Source organism: Solanum dulcamara, chromosome 5 (assembly GCF_947179165.1).
Source record: "Solanum dulcamara chromosome 5, daSolDulc1.2, whole genome shotgun sequence".
Taxonomy (NCBI): domain Eukaryota; kingdom Viridiplantae; phylum Streptophyta; class Magnoliopsida; order Solanales; family Solanaceae; genus Solanum; species Solanum dulcamara.
Window position 1 is genome coordinate 19,973,390 of NC_077241.1, and position 27,438 is coordinate 20,000,827.

Consider the following 27,438-nt stretch of genomic DNA (forward strand, 5'->3'; position numbering starts at 1 on the left):
ATATATAGTTTAGAATTATATGTAATTATGTCTTTAGAGTTGACCAGTTTTTTTCTTTTTTTGACAGATGAAAGAGTTGTATCTGCTCTTGACAAGTTAAGAGTTGAAACGGGGAAGCAGCATGTGTGGGTACCTCCATGTTCACTTCATTTCTTGATACCCCATAGTCATTCCTTCATTCTTTCTGTATACCCATCACTAGTTTCATCTTCAGTCTGTTGGTTCTATGATGATTGATGAATATCTTGTTTCTCAAATGACTAAGATACTTTTGTGTGATTAGTATTTTCTGTCCTTCATGCCTACCAATTGACTTGAACTTTGATTTCCTGAATCATGTTCTGTTGAAAGTAAGGTTGTAAAGTAAACAAAAGGTCCATCAGTATAGTTATTGGTCCTTTCAGGTGTTATGGGCTTCCTTTTACATGATTAGCTTAAGTATTATTTTAGTCTTTACATGCTTGATTCAGATCCCTATGCAGGGCACGAAGTGTGACGTTAGAGAGGGAGATGACGTGAAGAACTTAGTTGCCTTTGCGAAGCAAAAGCTTAAATACATCGACATATGGGTATTTAATCTGGACCCTCAATTTGCTTGAGATGATAAGGCGAATGCTCTCTATGTTCCTTATATCAGTAGTCCAATTCTCTTTCTGATTTGATTGTTAACGTTTTGTTTTTTATTCTTTCATTTCACAGTTTGTTCAAGAATTATTGTCGGTACTTGATCCATAAAATTAGTTGTTTGAACTGCTGCAAAGCCATGATATAAATATTAGAGTTAATTCCTCACCCAACTTATGGAAATTCCCTACCAAAGTCACTTTTTCTTTTGGGACAACGAAGTCATCCAACTATTGTTATTTGACTCAGAAAATAACAAACACCCTATTGGCATGCCACATCATATTAAAAACTCATTTTTAAGATATAACCCATGTCCATTATACACATTTAACCCACTCAATAAGAAAATGGTGAAAGTGTAAGAGAGGGATGGTGGTGGTGAATTTAGATCTTTTATAGTTTCGTTTAATCTGCAGAGAATGAATCGACTACTATGCAACTATATGATAAGCAAGTAATAAAACAGTATGTAAATGACACCGGATATTTTTATACTGGTTGGGATCCAATGTGGATCTCAGTCCATTGCCCTTGGGTTGCAAGGGATTTTCTCTGCAAGTCTTTGAAATGGTTGATGAGTACAACTCATCTTGCCTAAGGATTTGATCCTTGGAAAGGTAAATTGATATCCTTTCCCAGAATAAGGGACAACTCATTCAAAGAGGCTGCTGTTGAAGGATTTTTACTGATCTTCCAAATATTCCTTTTGGTATTGCTTCCATAATTACACTGGGTCTTGATTAGTACTTGACACTACTTCCATATGTCTTCCACGAGTCTTGGTTCTTTCCCTCGAAGTCATCCGAGATTCGCCTTTGATTAAGGCCTTGGAAATCTTGAGTGATTAATAGCTTTGACTTTCAATAATATTCCTGCAAACATTAAAATCATCATTAAAATACGACCTAATAAATGGGTCTACCTAAATGACACGAGAATGATCTTAACCCAGAACATCAATTAACACCCATAAACTTGAGTTCAAGAAGATTTCACTCAACTAAATCATTCCACATTACCATACACATGCAAAGAGAATTTGACGGACCTGTTAAATTTTCTTTGTAACAGGTCCCTTTGTAGTGTTGGAGTCATGAACACCATCTAATTCTTTGCCAAAAAGCCTAATGCCTTTTTCTATTATTGGTGCTGGACGAATGAAGGGAAGTTGAGTGAAGGATTCCACGTACATGAAATCCTACGTTTCTCTATCAGTCATCTCCATTATTTTTGTGTATTTAGACTCATTTTCTTATTGGGTGGGTTTAATGGGTATAAGGTACATGGGTTACGTAGGTTTTATTTTGACATGACATGCCAAATGGGTGTTTGTTATTTTCTTAATCTTAAAAAAACGAAAGTGACTTTGGTAAGTTATTTCCATAAGTTGGGTGACCATTTAAGCAATTAACTCCAAATATTAGCATGTTCATAGTTCATATGATTTCCATCTGGATAGTCTAACACATCAATTATCTGGTAAAAATGAGATGGGAAAACTTTGTGCGTGTATCTTAAAGGTGTGATATAAGTGTTGTTTTATCACTCCACCCCATGGTGGTAATTCTTGTATTTTAGTTTCAGTCATTGAGAAACTTTTATGTTAAAATGCTGATATTCTAATTTTTGTTGGTTTCTCACAAATTCTCGAGAATGAAGCAGATCAACAATGCAGGATCAAATGCGTATAGCTTCAAACCCCTGGCAGAAGCTTCTGATGAAGATTTAATGTGAGCTCTTTTGCATTTGAGATGTGTCCTATCTTTGTTTATCGATGTTTTTCATGAACTCGATTTGTGTGCAGTCAAGTTGTCACTACAAATACTCTTGGTTTGATGATATGTTGTCGTGAGGTAAAAACATTGCTAGGTTATGGATTCCACTTTGTTGGTTTTCCTCTGTTTGCTAACATTTGTTATTTTAGGCTATAAACTTGATGCAGAATCAGCCACGAGGAGGTCATATTTTTAATATTGATGGGGCTGGCTCAGATGGAAGACCAACCCCCAGGTATCTTTATACCTTTCCCAGTGGCACTCAACTTATGCATAATGTATTAGAAGAGGTGGGGCCATGTCCAAGAACATTTTCATAAGGGAGATTTGAGAAGTGAATAACTTATCAAGAAAAGTATCTCATTTTGCTCTATTACCCTGGAATGTCATCTGGATATCCCAGGTGATGCACAAATTCTTCCCGTTGACAGTGGTTCATCAATTCTGTCCTATTGAAATTGGAACTGCAGGATTTCTTTGTTAACTGTACCAACCTCTTGGTGGAAACATCAAGTTAGTCAGTTAATAACTGGACCTTAAACTCATTAAGTTCAACCATGGTGAAGGTCATAAATCAGTTGATAAGAAAGTTATGGATAATCTGTATAAGAATAGTATTATCAGAACCATTATATGTGGTTGATCCTTAAATAACTGGACCTTAAACTCATTTAAGTAAACCGTGGTTTGGTTTACAAATCAGTTGATAATAAAATTACGGAAAAACTGTGTAAGAATAATATCTCTAAGAACCGTTAGATGTGTTTCTTCATTACATGAATGTGTTATGTATGGCTGTTAAGGGGGACGGTACAAATTTAGGGGTACAGGACAGGGACAAAACTTAGGGGGATGGAGGAAGACCGGGCCGGGTCTAGGAGGACACACCGAGGGGCGTGGTCAAGGAACGTATGGGGGCTTTTTTATTTTTTATTTAAAATTCATCTACATCCAAGTCCAAAAAATATAAAAATTTGTAAGAAATTATATCTTAATATTACTTTAGAAAAGTAGATACAAATTTGAGATTAAACTAAAGTAGCTATGTAAGAAATTATAATTAATATTACATATAAACTTAAAGAATTATGAAGACTTGTAATTATTTTGGAAGTAATAAAAAGAAAAATAATCTTAAGTATGAACTATGAAGTTTTTGAATTTCACACACAAATACAAGAACATCTAATCTACACAACCACGTTCTAGGAAGGATTCTATTTGAAATATGCCTCTATGTAGTTAATTGTAATTATCAAACTAATATTTATATGCTCATGTTAAGAAGTCCCATATCGGAGAAAGGATGGGCAATTGGTATCCTTATATGGACTTGGACAATTCCCACCATATAAGCTAACTTTTGAGGTTAAGTTAGGTCCAAGATCCATTTTTACATGGTATCAAAGCACCCATCCCAACTCTTTGTTCACCAATGTTAGGCGCCCCCATATATTGTCCATGCTCTAGTTAACGAGGTCTGGGCATGCAGGGGAGTGTTAAGAAGCCCCACATCGGAAAAAGGATGGACAATTGGTCTCCTTATATGGACTTGGACAATCCTCACCCTATAAGCTAGCTTTTATGGTTGAGTTAGCCCTTAGATCCATCTTTACACTCCTATATATCTTTTTTATAAGTCTCTTATAATTTGCTCCAGAATTTTCTCAGGAATTGGCAATGATGCTTGACGGTTCATCATTTCCATGTTGTCATCGCTATTACTATTTAGTATCTCATTGTATTCTTCTTCTTCTCGAGTTCTTCTTTCTGCATTGATCCAATCTCTGAATAAGAAAGGAAATCTTTAAGCTGTCCTTTTCTAATGCATGTTTGTGGTTTCCCATTTGTAGCTTTTGCGCTAAAAGCGGCAGTTGGTCTCCTTATATGGACTTGGACAATCCTCACCGTATAAGCTAGCTTTTAGGTTGAGTTAGGCCTAAGATCCATCTTTACACTCCTATATATCTTTTTTATAACCCTCTTATAATTTGCTCAAGAATTTTCTCAGGAATCGGAAACAATGCTTCACGGTCCATCATTTCCATGTTGTCATCGCTATTAGTGTTGAGTATCTCATTGTATTCTTCTTCTTCTCTAGTTCTTTTTTCTGCGTTGATCCAATCTAATAATAAGAAAGGAAGTCTTTAAGCCGTCCTCTTCTAATTCATGTTTGTGGTATCTGTGAAACTACTGATGGTGCTTGAATAGCTAGTACATATCGAGCCATTCTTGAATGTAACGGAAATGCCGTGCCACGCTCCCTCCACCACTGTAAGAGTTGCTCTTTGTTTTCTTTATCTTTAATAGGTTCCAATTCCTAATTAAGATAAGAACCAAGGTCATTTTCATTACTAGAACAATAAAGACAAATGTACTCCCCCATACCTGCAAAAGCATTGTCATCTTCTAATCTAGCCTTAGAAGTAGGACGAGGAACTAAATTGTCATTTCTTTCCATAGTTTTAGAGTGTTCAAACATTATTTTAATATTAACATATAACTACTTTGACATTCTAAAATAGTTGGTCTTTTGCACCTCGTAATTTTAAAGATGAGTAAGTATACTAGCAATTAAATAAACTTAGGGAAAAGGAAAAATACTTTTTAACTTCACAATCATTTGTGTAATAGCTGCCGCATATGCTTCAATTATTTTATGCTTAGCAAATTGGGCTGAAATTGCACAAATATACCTAACATTTGTGAAATAGTAGACAATAAATTCTAGAAAATTGTTTTGTAGCAACATATTTTTTTAGTTAGTTCAAAACCTTCATCCCAATCGCTATCAACAATTTGATTAAGGGGGTCAACATTATGTTCATTAAATACCTTTATGGATGTGTGGGTAGACTAGGAGCGACAAGATTATGAATGAGGTTATCCGGGAGAAGGTGAGAGTGACCTCTATGGTGGACAAGATGGGGGATACGAGACTGAGTTGGTTTGGACATGTGAAGAGGAGGTGCGCTAATGCTCCATTGAAGAGGTGTGACAGGCTAGTTGTAGGGGGTACATAGAGGGGTAGAGGTAGGCCGAAGAAGTATTGGGGAGATGTGATTAGACAGGATGGTGCAACTTCATATTATTGAGGACATGACTCTAGATAGAAAGGAGTGGAGGTCGCGTATTAGGGTAGAAGGTTAGTAGGGGTAGAGCGTTGTCTTGCTTTGTGAAGATTTAGGCTTGTTAGTGCCTGTCGTAGTACTACTCGTACGGTCGTACCCTTGTAGTTCTTGCTATATGTTGTTTATTGTGTTTTGATTATTATACTATTTTTTTGTTATTATTTGTATCTTGTAGACTTTATAATGCCTTCTTATTAATTGCTATGCTTTCTTCTTCTTTTACTTGGGTTTGATGCACTTGAGCCGAGGGTCTTTCGGAAACAGTCTCTTTACCTCCATGAGGTAGTGGTAAGGTCTGCGTACACTCCACCTTCCGTAGACCCCACTTAGTGGGATTTCACGCGGTATGTTGTTGTCATATGTAGAATTTCACCTAGTACAAACAGTTTGGGAACTTTCCTAAATGGAAGTTCATGGGCAACACAATGGAAAGCCAACCGAGCGAAGCTCTTTCTTTTTTTTGGCCGTGCCGTGAAGTGAAATTGTAAAGCTCTTTAAATTCACAGATTCTACTAGCCTTGTTAGCATTAAAAATATTGGCACAAACATATTGTATTTTAGGACAACCACAAGAAAATAAATCAAGGCCATCTGTTACAGACAAATTAAAAACATGGCGTGCACATCTAACATGAAAAATTCCGTCAATTATTGGATAAATTCTAGCTTTTAAGTAACTAACAACCTTAGTATTAACAGACACATTATCTAATGTAATACTTAGAACTTTGTCACAAGATCATATAATTTCAAAATTTCTAGAACATTTGAAGATATATAAGCACCAGTATGTTTTTCCTCAACATATTTATAGCGAATAATATTTTTTTGCAAATTTCAGTTATGATCAACTCAATGAGCTGTTACTGTTAAATAATTGTTTTCATTAGAATTATGACCTATATCAAAAGTGATAGACACAGTGTTATCAAAGGCGAAAAGCGCAAAAAAGCTCTAAGATCTGTTGGGGCTTTAAGCGCAAAGCGCAAATAAAGCGTGGGCTTTAATGAAAAAAGGCGCAAAGGGACAAAAATATACAAATATATATGTTTAGTCCAAGACTAACAATTATAAACATGAATGAAAAATATATGACCAAAGAAATTGGGAAAAAACTATGATAAAGTGAAATATCAATTGTTTAGTATCACTTCTTTAGAAGAGGCTCATTGGCAAGGAAAAGTTTGCCTTAGAACCTTACTTTCTTTTTTGGATAAAAAGATATATTATATATATAGTTAAGTGATTACATTGTTACTAGTACTAGCTATTACAGATAGGTTACCAAAATAGGATAACTTATTACATGTGGTCCTAGAAACTATCTTAGTAGTAGCTACGACACTGAAGCGCACATAAAGCGAAGCGAAGCGCTCAACACGTTTTGAGCCTCGCTTCAGGGCTTAAGCGCGCCTTTGACTACACTGGATAGACACTTTACAATATAAGTAGCAAAACAGACAACATATATATATTGACAATATTTACTTTGAAATCTAAACTATGCTTCTCGGAAAACCTTGAAGGATAGAATTATATGTTTGTTGTATATAATGCACAAAATCGGGGTTAGAAAGAAAACTAAAAGGTAAGCCACAGACAACGACCGTTTAAATTCTTTGCATTTTCTGTCTTCGCTATATGGACGTAGCATAGTCACGGGGTTAGAAGGGTTTAACATGTGTTGGACCATGTTAAATCCCCCAACATATCCAGTAGGAGCGCGAGCTCTGCTAGGATCCAAGTCAAGGCTGGCCTCTATTCGAGCTTGAAGCCATTCAACTTCACAACATTTTCCCAAGTGTCTAGATTAACCCCCTTCCCACCTCATCCTCTGCGGGATCCATATGCTATGTAGTGGAGGGGAGGCATTCTTTTAGGCTAGCCAAGAAGTTGAAATTCCTCAAAGTAGATATAAGGGTGTGGAATAAGAGGTATTTGGGAGGGTAGAGGTGAAGATGAGAGAGATTATGAACGAAGTAGGAGAGTTGGAGAGGATAAAAGTGGGGAGGGAGTTGGAAGAGAGGGAGAAAGAGAGGAAAGAAAGGTTGAAAAGCGAGTTAGTTGACTTGGCTTTGGCCCAAGTGGTTAGTTGGAGGCAAAAATCAAGAGCGTTATAATTGAAAGCCGGGCTCTAATACAAATTCTTTCACAGGGTGGCAGTAGCAAACATGAGGAGGAACTTTATTGAATCAGTGGAGGTCAATGGGGTGAGCCATGTGGGGAAAGAGGAAGTAGAGGGGGTAGTTGTATTATTATGAGATTTGTTTAAAGAGGAAGCGGAGTGGAGGCCTACCATGGGGGCTTAGGGTTCAGTCAAATGAGAGCGGAGGGCGAGTGGTTGGAGAGGGCAATCGAGGAGGAGGAGGAGGTGAAAAAAGCAGTGGAGTGTTGTGTGGGTGACAAAGCTCCGGGTCTAGATGGTTTCTCTTTGGCCTTTTTTCAGCATTGCTGGAATATAGTCAGAATCGATGTGAGGGATTCTATTCCCGAGTTCCAAGATAGTGGTGAATTCGAAAAAAGTGTAAATGCCTCGTTCATAGTTATTATCCCTAAACGGGACGGAACTACACGCATGGAAGATTATAGGCCTATTAGTCTAGTGGGGAGCATTTATAAGATTTTCTCTAAGGTGCTTTCTATTAGACTTAAGAAGGTGCTAGATGAGGCTATTCTACTTCACATAATGCTTTTGTGGAGGGCAGACAGATTCTTGTTGCAGTGTTGGTGGCAAACAAAGTGGTGGATTCAAGGAGAAAACAGGGAGTACCAGGTGTATTGTGCAAACTTGATCTTGAAAATGCATATGATCATGTGAATTGGAAATTCTTAAATTCCATTATGCTTCAACTGGGATTTGGGAAAAAGTGGAGAAAGCATTTCTTCGGTGAGATTTTCTGTGATGCTGAATGGTAACTCATGCGGATTTTTTGGGAGTTCGAGGGTTTGAGACAAGGGACTCTTTATCACCGATGTTTATTCTAGTTATGGAAGCTTTGAGCAGGATGACTGATGATGGATAAAGTTGTTTTGGGTGGTTACTTGAAGGGTTTTGATGCGGCGGTTGGGGGTGAAGGGATAATATCAGTGTCTCATTTGTTGTTTGCGGATGATACCTTGGTTTTTGTGATGCAGTTGAGACCCAACTAGATTATTAGGTCAAATTCTCACTTGGTTTTACGTGGTGTCAAGACTTAAAATTAATTTGAGGAAGTGTGAGATATTTGCTGTTGGGGAGGTGAATGATATTTGATCACTTGCTCGACATTTTGAATTGTAGGGTTTTGGGCCCTTCCGATTACATATCTTGAAATACCGTTAGGTGCTTCAAACAAGGATCACACTGTGTGGAATTCAGTTATTCAGAGGGTCAGAAGAGATTAGTAAGGTGGCAGAAAAAATATTTATCCAAGGGTGTGAAGGATGTGCTTATTAAGAGCACTCTTTCTAGCATTCCCACTTACTACTTGTGCTTGTTTCTTGCTCCAACTTCGGTCATTGCATAGTTGGAAAAGATTCAGAGAGATTTCCTATTGGATGCGGTGGACCGGGCAAAGAAGTTTCATTTGGTGCGGTGGGAGGTTGTCACATTTCCTAAAAAATGGGGAGGCTTGAGAGTTGAAGATTTTAAAATCCTTAATAAAGATTTTAAAATCCTTAATAAAGCTAGAGATATTGTTTTCCCTTTTGGGTGTGGTTTGTGGGGAAATATTTTGAAGGTATGGGATTATTTCGTGGAAAATATCTTATTTAAGGTCGAAGATGGGAAGAGAGTATGTTTTTGGGGACATAACTGGTGTGGGAATATAATTTTGAAAGATGAATTCCAGAGTTTGTAGATATCTTGCCAAAGAGAATTGACAATTCAACAAATTAGGAGGCCACAAGGTGGAGAGAGGTTTTGGGGTTTGAGATTTAGAAGGGATTTTCAAGATTGGGAAATGAGTGAGTTCCAAAGATTGATAGATCCACTTCATAGGCAAGTCAATCCGGTTGATAATCCAGATATGTGGTGGTGTGGCCTTGGAAGTAATGGATTGTTCTCTGTGTGGTGTGCGGTTTTTTTATGAGAAACTTTTGGTTAGGGAGGAGGCTGGGTTCCCTTGTAATGCATTATAGGCTCCAAGTGTGCCGAGGAGGTGTGTTTTTTCACTTGTCTAGCAACTAGAGGGGTGATTTTGACAGAAGAAAATTTCAGAGAGCGGAAGGTTGTCTGCATCAGTTAGTGCTACATGTGCAAGGAGACGGTCGAGGATGTGGAACACCTTTTTCTATATTGCGGGCTTACCATGAAATTATGGTGTGATATGTTTAGATGGTTTAACACTCTATTACACCAAGAACTGTGAAAGATCTGATGCTCAGTTGGAAGAGCGGGAGAAGGAGGAGAAAACGAAGGGCCTGGAATGTTGTTCCGATTGCATTTATGTGAGTAGTTTGGAGAGAAATAGGAGAGCTTTTGAAGGTGCAGAGTCAAGTTTCTTACAGTTGAGAAGTAGTCTGCGCTCCCTTAGTTTCTTTTGGTGTAAACAGAAAGTTCCTTGTTGTATAGAGGATTGGGTGGAGTTTGTAGAGTATCATATTTTGTAGAGGCTTGATCTTTTGGTATAACCTTTGTATACGACTGACTTGGTCATGTTTATGAATGAAAATACTTTTACCTGATAAAAAAAATGTATGTATGTCCCCCATCGTCCTACCCCTAATTGGCCGGGACTTCCGGGACCAACCCTCCAACCTGGCTCATCCCCAATCCTCCTACCCCTAAACTCTGTCCCCCTTACCCTACCCTGGACCGGGATGACTCGTCTCCTCTGACACCCATAGTGTAATGCTATGATTTGATAGGAAATTGACCTGCTTCTGTGCATCGCATTAGAATTTCTTAGCAGCTTTATTTTATTTTCATGATCTGTTTGTAGGCAGAAATTTTCCTTTGATGGCAGAAATTTTGTGAGAGTTCAGTGGAAGTTGGGAAATAAATCAAAGTGTATGTTTCAAGTTTTCAGCTCCCTCACCCTAGCGTCACTAAGTTAAACTGTTATAAAGAATTTATGGGAGACAAACTTCAACTTTGTTTCAGTTCCTATCTTTGGCTAAAAGACAAGAACGATAAAACGATAATCAACTATAAAACTTAATATTCTTTTTGAGGTAGACACATTTATTTGTTTGCTCGAGAAAACTTAACCTTTTGTATCCTGCTGCTCAAAGTATCATTGCTGCTCCAATTCCATGATAATCCTTGTACTGCTACACAAACATCCTCTGATCAATTGTAAAGTGTTGTGACTGCAAATGATTACTGGTGGCTATAATGTTTACCAGTAGATTACAACAGTATCTAACAGCAAGGTGACATGTTCTAGTGAATCCTATGTATCCTGCTTCTTTGTTTAATACATGATGTTGTGTCGATAACATATCAAGGAACACACTTTGAAACAAAATTGTTATCATGCCATGCTAGAGTATTAAACTATTATCGACATGTCGGTGATCGTCTCTTCATTTGTTCTCCGTATAGGTTGCTCCAGTCTTCCATTTTTCCTTTTCAAATGTGCCACTTCTGTTTGTTTCAGATTTGATCCTTCTGATTTTGAAATCCCTTGTAGATCTTTAATTTTTGGGAAGTGCATTTCTATCCACTTCATACAGTCTCACTTGCTGCCCCTCTAGCAGTCCTCAATGATGCGTCTTGTTTCCTTTTTGATCTTCAGATTTGCAGCATATGGAGCAACTAAGCGCAGTGTGGTGCACTTAACCAAATCATTGCAGGCATGTTCTCTGGTTGCAGACCTAAAATATATGAATAAAAATGCTTCCTCTCTATGATTTGTGCTTTTATTGGGTAGCTCACACAATTCAATTTTGTAGTAGAATAGACAGACGTCATGAATTTGAGTCTCACCATTAGCTACCAGCAAAATATATCCATGTGCTTGGGCAAAAAAAAAAGAAGAATTTGGCCCGTATATAAAAGAGCATGTTATAGAACTAAAATAAAGAAATTTCTCCTTTTTAACAATTAAAACATACTCCCTCCCCCTTCTCCCTTGTTTGTCGAACTCTATGCTGGATCATTTACATGAGGCACACAATTCAACGTACTCCCTCCAACTTTTTCCCCTGTTGGCTGTTGAACACTATGCGTCATTGTGCCGAGGGCTATCAAAAACAACCTCTCTACCCTACAAAGGTAGGGGTAAGGTCTGTGTACTTCCTGCCCTCCCTAAACCCCACTTGTGAGATTACACTGGGTATGTTGTTGGTTGTCGAACACTATAATCATTCAATGTTTGTTGATATTATGAGACATTGATTTTGCTAATTCTAAAGTCCCTGGATGATCAATTGTTCATGTAATTTAAATTTGTCATCACATGCTTGGGCTTGTGTCACGATCCAAACTAGACCCTAGGTGTGACACGACGATTTGAATCTCGAGGGGCCCCAACCAAGCCTCTTAGCATATCGTTCATGAGCATGCATAAGATAAGTAAAGCAATAAAACTAAGACATAGATGCGGAAGTAAAGTCTCAATAAAAGGACATAAGGCTCAAACTCGAAATATACGACGACATAGACTCCATAACATTCAACATGCCTCTACTAACTAGATGTGGGCATAAGACAAGCTCCTAGCTCACCCGAAACAACATAAGAAAGTCATAAAGACATAAGGGAAATAAAATGTTGCGTCCGCGAAACATGAGGACTCACCACAATAGAAGTACAAGGTCAACTCTACTCACGAATGGGAGGTGCGTGATAATCGTTCGTCCATACATTATGATACAATGTAGGGAAAAAGTATGCATTAGTACATGTTATGCACCAAGTATGTGCCACGGACCGTAGTGCCCTCCATGGTGACCCCTCCTCTTAGTCCTCAGAAAACATTCCAAGGCAAAGACCATGGGCCGTGGAACTTTTCATGGACCGTGGTATGATCTGTGTGGTCAGGCAGTCGTAGATGAATGCTGGAAATTGGGAAAAATGTCATGTCTCTGATGGGTTTCTACGAACCACCAGGACGGGTCGTGAAAATTGTTAGGGTCATAGGAAGAGCTCATGGTTTTGATTCCAAAAGGTCGACGCGGGCTCTGCCCGTTGCTGCGATGATTCATGATAACTCGACGGATCGCATAGAAGTATGTATGAACAATGAAAATAGGACATATCAATATGAACTATGGGATGTATGACTAATATCTTAAAACATGAGTAAAACCATGAAAACCTTAAAACATATCATCATATGGTCGGTGCATCAAAACATCATGAGAACTTTATACCTTTTCTCCTACCTTGATGTGGGATAGGATCTTTAACTGACATATAAGACCATGCGAGCTATAACATGAAATCCGATATGCCCCACATCGAGAAGGGGGAGACTACTTTGCCAAGGTAGTCTCCGTGATGGTACTTTCTCTAACTTTGTGCTATATTTGGATCCACTAGCTACGCCATATTGACACTTTAAACCTACGCTGGCAATGTAGTTAGGGGATAAAGGTTGCTACTAGGATTTCCTTGGGTAGCTACTATGGCTACCGGACCGAACTCCAGCTTAAAGTCCTCTCGGTGCTTCGTCATTATCCCAATGAAGCTTCATGAAAACATAGTCATTAATATCATCAGGAAGATAATAATAGTTATCAATCCTCATCATAAGAAAATCATAGGAATAACTCATTAACATGATTGATTCATAAGAATTCATGAGTTGGTGAAAACTACCTTATCACCTCTTTAACATTATTGTGTGGGAACTACCTTATTACACCATAACTTCTTGCTTAAAGCATCATTGAAACATCATTCATAATCTTTCATAAGTCATTCATAAACCTTGATAATCATTCATAAAACTTTCATTGAAATCACTTGAAATTCATGGTCATGATTCATTGAAAACATACTTGAAACTAGCATATAGCATGGGTCATTGAAATTCATCTTAAAATCATACAATATGATGTGAATTATGCATAATTAGACTAATAACAATGAAATATATCATAATTGAGAAGACCCAATGCAATTTATGAAATTAGGGGTCGTTTGGTAGAGTGTATTAGTAATGCTTGCATTAATTATACATAGAATATTTCTTATGCATTGTTTGGTTTAGTATATTAAAAAACAACATGCATTGCATAAAAATATTTATTTACAAAAATATCCTCAACAATTATGATGGAAAATATGTAAAAGGGGTTTTGAGGGGTGATTGAGTCTTTAACCATTATAATGCAAGCATTAAATTTCCTTGCATTACTAATACCTAGAAATCCATGGTATTAGTAATGCAAGCCTTAATACACAATAGAGTGTATAACTAATGCAAGCATTAGTTATACATGCCATGAAAAAGTGTACCAAACAAGGTCCTACTAATACACCTAATTAATGCATGCATTATTTTTGCTAACACACTCTATCAAACAACTCCTTAGGGCTTTTAGAAGAAGAATTCATAAGAGATTTTTGATAGAAATCTTGGGATTCCATGGGTGAAAAGGCACATGGATGAATTCCCACATACCTTTAATATTAGGAGTCCTAATTTGCAAGGAATTGAAGCTTTGACCTTAAAGAAATTCTTTGAGTTGCATGAGGAAGAGGAAGATTCTTTGAGAGAACACTTTAGAGAGGATTTTATCTTTTGAGTGTTTGGGTGAGAATGAGAGGGTTAGGAGGGCTTATGGTAGTTAATAGGTTAGTATAAACTCCCAAAAACTGTCTACATTCATTAATCAAAACATAGGAAAAGACCAAAACACCTCTGAACTTAAACTGAATCTTAATCTGGACAGAGGACCCACCACGGTCCGTGAAGCTCAATATGGGCCGTGGTGGTAGTTGTGGTGAAAGGCTCTGACTGGGGTCTGAAGAGCTGACCTCCACGGCTCGTAGTGCTCACCACGGCCCGTGGTGCTTCTCATGGTCCTCACCTTTTGCTCATGGGTCTTGAGGGTCGAGTTCATGGGAGGCTTCACAGTCCGTGAAACCCTCCATGGGCCATAGAGCCTTCCGTAGTCCTCCCCCTTGAACTCCACTGAACTCTGGCACCTGCACGGATGTTGACCACATATTGTGGTGCTGAGTACGGCCCATGAAGGGCCCGTGGTCAACATCTGATGCAAAATTTCCTTCAACTTCCCTCAAATCCTCGTTTTTTTGACTTTTCAACTTTTGGGGTATTACAATATCTCCCGCTTGGGAACATTCGTCCTCGAATGGGACATAAACTAGCATGAATGGAATAGGAAAGAGACATAGCAGCCCAAGATGAATGCAAAACATATCGAAAATGCATAAAAACATGGAATATTCAATCCCAAGTTAACCATGACTTTAAAACTCATTTCATGAACATGAATGCATATGAAAACATGAGAATGACTGAAACACATGGTTTGGGCTGAGTGGATCATGACGGAACTCAATACCTCAACTAGGAACGTATGGAAAAAGATGAGGATATCTTAACATCATATCGGCTTCGGCTTCCCATGTAGCACCCTCAACCCCTTGATTCCTCCATAACACTTTAACTGAAGTTACTTCCTTGTTTCTCAATTTTCTAACTTGCCGGTCTAGGATCTCAACTAGAACCTCCTGCTTTTCAAAGGCACAATAGAACTAGGATTACTAACAAACTTCCTCAACAAGGACACATGGAACATCGGATGCACCGATGCCAAATTAGAAGGCAAATCCAACTCATATGCCACCCTGCCAATCCGCTTCAAAATCTGATATAGACCTACATAGCGGGGACTAAGCTTCCGTTTCTTGCGAAAACTCATCACACCCTTCATAGGTGAAATTTTCAAGTAATTCCAATCATTAACCTCAAATTCAAGCTCCCTGTTCTCACATCTGAATAGGTCTTTTGTCGACTCTGGATAATCTTCAATCTTTCTCTAATCAATCTCACCTTCTCTATAGCCTCATGAACCAACTCGGGTCTTATCAAGGCAACTTCGCCAACTTCGAACCAACCAACAGGAGATCTATACCTCCTACCATATATGGCCTCAAATGAAGCCATCTGAATGTTGGAATGATAACTGTTAGTTTAGGCAAACTCTATCAACGGTAAATGATCATCCCAAACCTCTGAAATCAATAACATAGGTTCTCAACATGTTGTCTAAGGTCTGGATGGTACGCTCGGCCTGACCATCCGTCTGAGGGTAAAAAGTTGTACTAAGCTTCACTTGAGTACCAAGACCCTTTTGGAAAGATCTCCAAAATTAAGATGTAAACTGAGTACCTCGGTTCAAAATGATAGACAATGAGACACTATGAAGCTTAACGAACTCTCGGATATACAATCTAGCATACTCATCGGCTGAATATGAAGTCTTAATAGAAAAAAAATAAGCTGACTTAGTCATTCGGTCAACAACCACCCAAATCGAATCATGTTGCCTACGAGTAGGAGGCAAACTATAATGAAGTCCATATTCAAGGCTTCCCACTTCCAAGTAGGAATCTCAATATCTTGAGTCAAACCTCCTGATTTTTGATGTTCAACTTTCACTGACAATTTGGACACTTAGCCACAAACTTTGCAATATCCCTCTTCATGCCATTCCACCAATATACTTCCCTCAAATCACGATACATCTTTGTGGAATCTGGATGAATAGAATACTGCGTATTACCAGCTTCGGACAATATCATTTCTCTCAAGCCATCAACATCGGGAACGCATTATCGGCCTTGATATCTCAAAACATCATCTCCCCTCTGGGAGAAAGCCTCAATGGCTTTTTCGGCAACCGCTTTCTTTAATTCAACCAAAGTAGGATCATTATCTTGTTTGACCTTATCATCCGCCACAAGAGACGGCTCAGAACAATTTTGAACAATAACACCACCATCCTCGAAATCAACCAATCTAACACCCAAACGGGCTAATCTATGAACATCATAGACTAACTCCTTCTCTTCCTCAACATGGGCAACATTGTTCATGGACAATCTACTAAGAGCGTCGGCAACCACATTCGCTTTTCCCGGATGGCATAGTACACTCATGTCATAGTCCTTCAACAATTCAAGCCATCTCCTCTGTCGATGATTCAAATCCTTTTGAGTGAATACATATTGCAAGCTCTTATGATTGATAAATACATCCACATGGACACCATAAAGATAGTGTCTCCACAACTTTAAAGCAAAAGCTATTGCCGCTAACTCCAAGTCATGGGTCGGATAGTTCCTTTCATGCAGCTTGAGTACTTTATCGTTTTTCATTAGCACACAACCAAAACCAACTCTTGAAGCAGTACAATAAACAACAAATCAGAACCTTCCGGTAAAGTCTACACTGGAGCGGAAATAAGTCTATCCTTCAACTCTTAAAAACTCTTCTCACATGCCTCATACCATTGGAACTTCACCTTCTTTTGAGGCAAAGTAGTCAAGGGCGATGCAATGGAAAAGAAACCTTCCACAAATTATCTATAATAACCGGCTAAGCCCAAGAAACTCCGAATATCAAGAGGAGACAATGGTGTAGGTCAATTCTTAATCTCTTCAGTCTTCTTAGGATCAACCATAATACCTTCACCGGAGACAGTATGGCCAAGTAAAGCAACAAACCTCAACCAAAATTCACACTTGCTAAACTTAGCAAACAACTGGCTATTCTTGAGAATTTGCAAGACAATCCTCAAATGACCGACATGCTCTTCCTCACTCCGAGAATAGATCAAAATATCATCAATGAGCACAATTACGAACATATCCAAATATTGCTTGAAGATCCTGTTCATTAAATCCATAAAAGCTGCAGGAGCATTCGTTTGTCCAAAAGACATAACCAGGAATTCCAAGTAACCATACCGAGTTCTGAAAGCCGTCTTCGAAATGTCACATTCTCTTACTCGAAGTTGATGGTGAGATGATCGAAGATCAATCTTTGAAAAGTAACTTGCTCCTTGAAGTTGATCGAACAAGTAATCAATTCTTGTAATGGGGTACTTATTCTTAATTGTGTCTTGTTCAACTTTCGGTGATCAATGCATATATAGAGAGAACCATCCTTCTTTCTTTAAAAGATAACCGGAGCACCCCATGGAGAGATACTCGATCTAATGAAATCTTTATCCAACAAATCCTTCAACTGATCCTTTAACTCTTTCAATTCAGCTGGGTAAGGAGGAATAAAAATAGGTTGGGTATCGGGGAGAAGATCAATACCAAAGTTCATCGGGGAAGACTTTTGAAAACTCACTAACAATCGAAACTGACTCAAGTGTAGGAGATTTGGAATTTGTATCTCTAACCCGGACTAGATGATAAATGCAACCTTTGGAAATCATTTTGCGAGCTTTAAGACACGAGATGGATTGACCTTTAAACACGGAGTTACTACCTTTCTATTCTAGGAATGGCTTATCAGGAAACGGAAACTTGACCACGCGGGTCCTACAACATATAGAAGCATAACATGCATGAAGCCAATTCATACCGAGGATAACATCAAAATCGGTCATATCAAGCTCTACAAGATCAACTGAGGTGACTTTATGAAAAACTGAAACTGCCCAATTTCTATAGATTCTTTTAGCCACAAGTGAATCACCAATGGGAGTATAGACCGAACAAGGCTCTTATAAGATCTCGGGACTAACAATGAATATCATAGCAAGATAAGGGGTAACAAATGATAGAGTAGTACCCGAAACTAACAATGCATAAACATCAAAGTCAAAGACTTTCAACATTTCACTCACAACATCGGACGAATCCTCTAACTCCTGACAAGTCTAAAGGGCATAAAATATGTTTTGGCACTGACCGCCACCCCGAAGTAGTAGCACGTTGATTCGGAAGATTGGTAGCCTGAGTCTGATTCTGGGGTCTTGCACCACTCCCACACTCCTTTGCATGATGACTTAGCTTTCCACACCTATAACATACATCTGATCCCTCTAAGCATTGTCCCTTGTGGCTCCTTCCACACTTTTTGCATGGAGGGATGTCTTGACCACTCGAAGCTCCTCCTCGTGCCTTTAGAATAGACACCTTATCTTTATCAAACTTTGGAGCCGGATTGTTTGAAGAGTTTTGGCCGGAATACCTTTGACGAAACTGAGGACGGCCACCATTCCCTGACTTACCATCAGAGAAATTACCACCATCGGTTTGAGCCCACTTGGACTCCCTTCTAGACCTCTCCTTTAACTTATCCTTCTCAATTTGCTCGGCATGTGTCATAAACCTCGAAATGTCCATTTCTTTGATGAGCATGGCGGTTCTACATTCTTTGACCACCAAATCGAACACACCTGAAACAAACTTGCTCATACGAGCACTTGGATCCGCAACCATACAAGAAGCATATTTGGAAAACATAGTAAACTTGAGGGCATACTCCCTCACACTCGTACTACCTTGGCGCAAATTGATGAACTCTTGCACCTTGCCCTCCCTCAACTCCAAAGGAAAGAACCGGTCAAGAAAAGCACCTTTGAATTCTTCGCAATCAAAGGGACCATCATCTCTACCTCTTTAATCCTTTCATTGGTCATACCAAACTTGAGCAACCCCTTTGAGTTGATATGCCGCCAAGTCCTCTTTTTCCACTAGGCTAACACCCATGATGTCAACAATCTTACCAATACCCTTCATGAATTTTTGTGAATCCTCATCCACCTTAGAACCATGAAACTCGGGAGGGTTCATACTGGTGAAATCATGAACTAGGCTAGCCGCCGTACCCACATTTGGGTTCATGGGAGCTACCACCTCTTAGTTAACTTGAGCCGTCATAGCTTGAGCAAGAATTTGGAGAGCGACTCGGAACTCCGCATGAGACACTTGTTCATTCAAAGGGTCATTTGGAGCTTGTTGCTCCTCCTCCAGTGTTTTGAGAAGCGAGAAGCGGAAAAAAGTGACGGGGACTCGCTTCACAGAAGCGAGAAGCGTGAAGCAAAGCGCATGCTTTTTTCAGAAAAAGCGCTATTTAGTATAAAAAAAATAAATATAAAATATGCATAGATAAATAATCAAGAACTCAAAAGACTTAGATTAAAAAGTAACTAGATAGTCAATAATCCTCATAAGTAACAACATATAAAGCAAATGCATAACCAAATCACAAAGAGAGCAAAATCCTATTCTTCAACAAGATCTTCAAACTCTTGAAGTGCCATCAACAAGGGTTCCTTTTTTGTGCCATTAAGAAAATACAACTTACTACAAAGAAAAAATAGAATAATAATTCAGTCACACAAGTCAAATTGTCAAAACAATAACAGAGCAGTTGTAGCAAAATTAAAAGAGCAGCTGCAGCAAAATTTTTAAAAAATAATAAAGCAACCACTTTGGAAAAAAAACAGAGCATATGCTTTATCTTAAAAAAAAAGGCCAAACTGTTGAATAAAAGTTGAAACAAATAATTCTCGCAGACAGCAGTTGCGCAGAAATAGAAAAAGAAGAAGAGAAGAAGAGAAGAAGATCGCAGCAGTTGAGAGCAGACCGCAGCACTACTGAATGAAAATAAAAATAGAAATAGAAAGAGAAGAAGAGAAGAAGAGAAGAAGAAAAACTAACCTGGTTGACGTTGAAATGTCGAAGTTGGACTATCGAATTGAAGAAGAAGTCACACTGAAAGAGCAGCTTGGAACAATTAATGTAAGTTATACAGTTTTTTTTTTAAAAAAAAACTTAGTGCCGCTTTTTTCCAAAAAAGCTTGCTTTTTTCTTGCTTCTAGATGAAGCGTGCTTCTCGCTTCTCCCATGAAGCGCTCGCTTTTCCGAAATCGCTTCGCTTCACGATGTTGAAGTGCTAGTGCCTCGCCTCGCTTCGCTTCACGCTTAAAGCGAGCGCTTCAACACTTTTTCAAAACACTGTCCTCCTCAACATTTTTTCGGATGGGATTCCTTCGTGGAGGCATATTTCTGAAATCGGAAAGAGAAAGCGTTAAGAGGGAGAATCCTTAGAGTTCAACTCTATCGCACGATGAGATCATGAAAGAAGTGATGTTTTTTTCCTCAGATGCCTCATAGCCTCCTATTTATAGATGTGGCGCTTCACACCGATGAACAAGACTCTACTCAACGCGGCATGTTAGACTCCCTAGGACTCTTTAAACCTTGTGCTATGATACCAAGTTTGTGATGAACCAAGCTAGACCCTAGGTGCGACATGACGATTAAAATCCCGAGGGACCCCAACCAAGCCACTTAGCATATCGTTCATGAACATACATAAGTTAAGTAAAGCAATAAAACTAAGATATAGATGTGGAAGTAAAGTCTCAATAAAACGACATAAGTTTCAAACTCGAAATAAATGACAATATAGACTCCATAACATCCAACATGCCTCTACTTACTAGATGGGGGCATAAGACAAGCTCCTAGCTCACCCAAGGCAACATAAGAAAGTCATAAAGACATAAGGGAAATAAAATTTCGCATCCTCGAAACATAAGGACTCACCATATTGACACTTTAAATCTACGCGGGCAACATAGTTAGGAACTAAAGGTTGCTACTAGGATTCCCTTGGGTAGCTATTATGGCTACCGGACCGAACCCCACCTTAAAGTACTCTCGGTGCTTAGTCATTATCCTAATGAAATTTCATGAAAACATTGTCATTAACATCATTAGGAATGATAATATTAGATATCAATCCTTATCATAAGAAAATCATAGGAATATAAGAATCCATGAGTTGGTGAGAACTACCTTATCACCTCTTTAACATGATTGTGTGAGAACTACCTTATCACACCATAACTTCTTGCTTAAAGCATCATTGAAACATCATTCATAATCTTTCATAAGTCATTCATAAACCTTGATAATCACTCATAAAGCTTTCATTGAAATCACTTGAAATTCATGGTCATGATTTATTGAAAACATACTTGAAAATAGCATATAGCATGGGTCATTGAAATTCATTTTGAAATCATGCAATATGATGTGAATTATGCATAATTAGACTAATAACAATGAAATATATCATAATTAAGATTACCCAATGCAATGCATGAAATTAGGACTTTTAGAAGAAGAATTCATAAGAGATTTTTGATAGAAAACTTTGGATTCCATGGGTGAAAGGGCCCATAGATGAATTACCACATACATTTGATCTTAGGAGCCCTAATTTGCAAGGAGTTGAAGTTTTGACCTTGAAGAAATCCTTTGAGTTGCTTGAGGAAGAAGAAGACTCTTTGAGAGAATCCTTTAGAGAGAGGATTTTTTATTTTGATTGTTTGGGTGAGAATGAGAGGGTTAGGAGGGCTTATGGTAGTTAATAGGTTAGTATAAATCCCCGAAAATCGTCCACATTCATTAATGAAAATATAGGAAAAGACCAAAAACTCCTGAGCTTAAACTTAAACTTCATTCGGACGGAGGATCCGCCATGGTCCGTGAAGCTCAATACGGGCCGTGGTGAAAGGCTCTGACCAGAGTCTGAAGGGGTGACCTCCACAGAGACCACCACGGCCCGTGGGGCGTCTCGTGGTCCTCACCTTGGCTAATGAGTCTTGGGGGTCGAGTTCACGGGAGGCTTGACGGTCTGTGAAACTCTCCATGGGCCGTAGAGCCCTCCGCAATCCTCCCCCCCTCAACTCCCCTGAACTCTGCCACCTGCACAAATGTTGACCATGTACCGTGGTGCTGAGTACAGCCTGTGGTCAGCATCTGGTGCAAAATTTTCTGCAACTTTCTTCAAATTCTTGTTTTCCCAACTTTTCAACTTTCGGGGTCTTAAAGCTTGGCACCCTAATGTTGAACGATTGAGAGGATATCGATAACTCAAGACTAGTTAAGGACATAAAAATCTCGATTAGAACAGATACATGTATCTTCTTATATTATTTTCCCTTACAGCTGCCGTTCCATAGAGAAATGGAATTACATAAAACTTGAAATCATAAGATACAACTTTGTTATATAAGAATATTAGTCAACGCACAAAGCGTTAAATCTGCAATTGGAAGAGTTTAACGCTGGCATGGACTTCATTCTTTCAAAACGTGTCTAATTTCTTGATGAATTATTACATCATATATTTTCTTGATTTCTCTTCAGGCGGAATTGGAAATGCAGGATGTTAAAAATGTTATAGTGCATAATCTGTCGGTATGCCCTGCTTCATTTATCTTGTGATCTTATAGTGGCTTGGATTTTTTGAGAAGGTTGCTTGTCTTTTTATTTGAATTATTTATGATTACTTTGTTACCCTTTTATTCTGAAATGGGCGTTATTTACATTTCTTTTGCTGACTTTTGAACACGTTCTTTTTGTCTGATTTGATTCTGATATGCATTTTAAATTCCCGTTAATGACGAGGACAAATCATCCCTTAGGTTGTCACGTTTGAGATAGAAAATCCAAAAAAATATTCCATCTTACATGTTATTAATCCACTTTTAATATAATAATTATGACTAGTTCATGATTTATGACATTGATATGTGATAATATTGAAGCCTGAATCTTGTTTGTCCTAGGGCTAATTCTGCAAATTATGCAATTCCACTTACAGTCTACCCTAAATTGTTTGTATATTACTTTGGGACCTCCTTGAACTTGATATTTTTAGGGATAATTATATTAGATGGCCATTCACTCATTTTAATTAACAAAAAATGGCCATTCGGTGTGTATTTATGTATATTCGGTGTATATTCATGTATACACAGTTGTATAGAGTGTATCATAATGTATATTATAGCTTATGTATAAATAATCTATATTGTATAGTTAGTGTATACTTTTTATGACTTTTGGCAAGCTATATTGTATAGTTACTGTATATTTCCTATGATTTTGACTATTTCTTATGTAAATACAACATGACTATGTTTGTTGTAAACTAATTAATTTATTGTAAGCTATTTTTATTCAAATGCACACTAAAAACTATTTTTGTTTATAATTATACCTTCCTAAGCTTCCACCCCCCGAACAACCTCAGCCAAGGAGGTGTGATGCATTCCTTGGCACGTGAATTATTTTTGTCAATGTAGCATTCGTAATAATAAAATATATTTTTTTAACCTTCTTAAATTCATTAACTTTTTAGGTTCATATTTTCAGACCAAATTGTAAAAACATATTTGGAACTCCATTATTTAGGCTAATTTTTTTTATTTGGCTACACACAAAAGTTTCATCCAGTTTTTATTTTTACATATTTTGCCCCAAAAAGAAGAAATACACGGTTGAACAAATTGTCATAGCATCTAAATATGAAGTAAAAGAAATGCACAGTTAAAAATTCATTATTTTAGCTAAAAAAAGGTTTATCTGTATAAAAATAATGGAGCTCTAGGAAATTTGTTTTACAAATTTTTCTAGAAAAAGAAAAGCCATACAATTGAGTAAATAATCGTCTCATTTTAAGAAGTATAAAGTTTGGGTAAAATATGTGGTATATTAAAAAGAAGTAAAAAGAAATGCGCAGTTTGAACAAACAAACCATTATATATATCTCTGTGACAATTAACATTTGAAAAATACTTCACTTGGAAGCTGATTTGTCGATTTCTTTTATCAACCTTACTAACCAAAAAGAGCTTGCCTCCGGAGTCTTAAGTGATAAAAATGTACCACCTAGATTTAAAGGTAAGTTCTACAGAGTATTGGTTAGACCGTCTTTGTTGTATGGGATGGAGTGTTAGCCAGTCAAGAACTTCCATATTCAGAGATGCAAGTTGTGGAAATAAGAATGCTAAGTTGGATGTGTGGGCATACTAGGAGCGAAAGGATTAGAAATGAGGATATTCAGGACAAGGTAGAGTGACAGCTGTGGGGAACAAGATGGGGGAAGTGAGACTAAGATGGTTTGGGCATGTGACGATGAGATGCGTAGACACCCCAATGTGGAGGTGTGAGAGGTTAGATATAGGGGGTACAAGGAGAGGTAGAGGTAGGACAAAAACGTATTGGGAGAGGTGATTTAACAGGACATAACGTAACTTTATATTATTGAGGACATGACGTAACTTTATATTATTGAGGACATGATCTTAAATAGGAAGGTGTAGAGATCACTTATTAGGGTAGAAAATTAGTAGGTAATGGAGTGTTGTCTTGCTTTTAAAAGGTTTAGGCTTGTTGGTCTCTGTCGTAGTACTAGTCCTATTCTTGTAGTTCTTGCTTTTGATATCTATCATCATTTGGTATTTATTGTGTTTCGATTAAAGGTAAGTTCTACAGACTGTTGGTTAGACCGTCTTTATTGTATGGGTGGAGTGTTGGCCTGTCAAGAACTTCCATATTCAGAGATGCAAGTTGTGGAAATGAGGATGCTAAGTTTGATGTGTGGGCATAGGAGCGACAAGATTAGAAATGAGGATATTTAGGACAAAGTGGGAGTGGCATCTGTGGTGGACAAAATGAGGAAAGCGAGACTAAGATGGTTTGGGCATGCGTAGATGCTCCAATGTGGAGGTGTGAGAGTTTAGATATAGGGGGCACAAGGAGAGGTGGAGGTAGGACAACAACGTATTGGAGAGAGGTGATTAGACAGGACATGACACAACTTTATATTACCAAGAACATGATCTTAGATAGGAAGGTGTGGAGGTCACTTAATAGGGAAGAAAGTTAGTAGGTAATGGAGTGTTGTCTTTTCTTGCTTTTGATAATTATTATCATTTGTTATTTATTGTGTTTCGATTATCACAGTATTATTTTGTTGTTATTGTTCCTTTTTTGTAGGTTTTGCACTGCTTTTCTTATTAATTTTTATGTTTTTTCACTGTTTTTTTTGTTTTACTTGGATTTGTTGCACTTAAGCCGAGGGTTTTTGAAAATAGTCTCTCTATATTTACGAGGTAGTGATAAGGTCTACATACAGTTTCTATACCTAGACCCCACTTGTGGGATTTCATTAGTTATGTTGTTGTACTGGCCAAAAGGAGCTACCAAATAGCCAAGGGGAGATGTGCACTAAATAAAAGGTGTTAAGTTTCGGAGGGGTTCCGAGATATTATGCCTGAATTGTTATTGATGGTACTCAAGCAATAAATTTATGCATTTACTGTCTTTCCACCTTGATAACTTCCTCGAATGGTTTGTATGTTAATGATAGGTGATAAATTGTAGATTCTTGATTGTCTCAATGGTGCTGCAAATTAAAGCTTTTGTGTTGAGAACATGAAAGATTGCTGTAGGCTGTTGATTTTCCATATTGTATGGATTGCAAGATATACTGACCTAATTTTTTATTTTATATTATAACTTAATTGCGGCAGATAAAATATTGCAAAAACGTATATATTTCCTATATGAGGTAGTTGGACTGAGGACCTATGTAACTTCGGTTGAGATCTATAATATTTTATATTGAGAGACCAATACATCAAATACTGTCACTTTTGTTGTGGGGCCTTTTTTCTTGGTTTTTGAATAATCTCGAATGTTGTTAGTTCTTGTAAGTAGACCAAATAATACAATGCAGGGAGAAGTTCCTAGAATCATGGAGATAAAGAATATAAAGTTGTCATATACACTATTTTTGTTTGTTGGTTTTTTTTGGGGGGCAAATTAAGGCCTTTTAGGCCTGTTATTTAATACTATTTTTATTTGGATTCTCAACGTGACTATGGTTGGCATCTCTTTATTTCTCTATCATTTGTCTACATTATCTGAACACACATTCCACTCACTTGCAGCCTGGGATGGTCACGACTGATCTTTTGATGTCCGGGGCCAACACGAAGCAGGTAGAATGCTGATTAAGTGTTCCTTATGTTCTTTCATTTGGGATCTTTCTGAAAAAGAAAATGTTAAAACAACTTTATGCTTAATGCATAATGCAGGCTAAGTTCTTCATTAACGTTTTGGCAGAGCCAGCAGATGTGGTGAGAATTCCAATATCTTAAGTAGTAGTTGATTCTCTATCTGTTGCCTCAAAATAAAATATTTGCTTGATTGTAGGCAGGAGGAAATTAAGTTTCACCAGGAACAGCTTACTCACTCCTACCACACTTCTCTTCATCTTATGCTTCTATATTTACAGGTTGCAGAGTATTTAGTCCCAAATATAAGATCAATACCGACCAATGGATCAACAAAGGCTACTTACATACGTTTCCTCACAGGATTAAAAGCCTATTCCCAAATATTTTCAGTTAAGTGGAGCACTTTTGCTCCTCTAATTTTCTTCGCCTCTTTCCATCTGATATCTTTCTAACGATCATGATTTTGTATTGCCATACAGAGGATCGCATTTGGTGCTAGAAGGAATCGGTATGTTCTTGAAGATTAATGGATCGATGCAATGGGTCCAAATGGCTGATAGATAGGGTTCAAATTTATTTCTCTCCTTGCTGATCTCAACTTGTGTATATCAATGGAAGCCTTACCATTTTATACGACGACAAAGCCATGTATGGTGTTGAGCTGGAATGGGTTTACACTTGAAGGAGTAGCTATATATTACTTCTTATTGACCTACATAGATAAATAACCAAAGGAAATTTTCTTTTCACCAGATGTCCATTTAAAAGCTTTAGATTCATTTTAGCGCCAAAATTAGCGACAGTTTCTTATAATATATTTAATACAATCTTGCTTTTCCATCGGATTTGCCATCTGTATATCTGCTATTTCATGTTTTATTATATTAGGGAAGATGTGCATGGGCTGGCACATGTCATCCGACTCCCAGCTCAGTTACTAAGTTCTACAAAGTTCTTAGCCAGTGTGGACTAGAAAATTCGCAAATTGAGGTTTAAACAGGTTCTTCACTTGGGAAGCCAAGAGGTGACATGCTTGTGACGTACTCAAATATCTTAACCATCACATGCATGACTTATTTTACATTCTTGGAAAAAAACAATGGAGGAAAATATAACGCGCATTACTCTTTGGAGCTCTTTCAAGCGTATTTAGT

At 37.8% G+C, this 27,438-nt stretch overlaps 1 protein-coding gene across 4 annotated transcripts in view; it reads left to right on the forward strand.

The window, feature by feature from the left end:
- LOC129889079 (chlorophyll(ide) b reductase NOL, chloroplastic) overlaps positions 1–27,122 on the forward strand; it is a 51,839-nt gene extending 24,717 nt beyond the window's left edge. Inside the window, exons 3-13 of one of the 4 annotated variants that reach the window (XM_055964202.1) lie at positions 68–129; positions 471–569; positions 2,287–2,357; positions 2,432–2,480; positions 2,552–2,637; positions 11,254–11,311; positions 22,623–22,673; positions 26,216–26,266; positions 26,363–26,404; positions 26,563–26,673; positions 26,764–27,122. In XM_055964202.1, coding sequence (XP_055820177.1) covers positions 68–129; positions 471–569; positions 2,287–2,357; positions 2,432–2,480; positions 2,552–2,637; positions 11,254–11,311; positions 22,623–22,673; positions 26,216–26,266; positions 26,363–26,404; positions 26,563–26,673; positions 26,764–26,811 — 728 coding nt within the window. In that variant the 3' untranslated portion in view covers positions 26,812–27,122. The remainder of the gene's footprint in view (positions 1–67; positions 130–470; positions 570–2,286; positions 2,358–2,431; positions 2,481–2,551; positions 2,638–11,253; positions 11,312–22,622; positions 22,674–26,215; positions 26,267–26,362; positions 26,405–26,562; positions 26,674–26,763) is intronic. The other 3 variants (XM_055964203.1, XM_055964204.1, XM_055964205.1) reach the window with 3 other exon arrangements.
- The last annotated feature ends 316 nt before the right edge of the window (positions 27,123–27,438 follow it).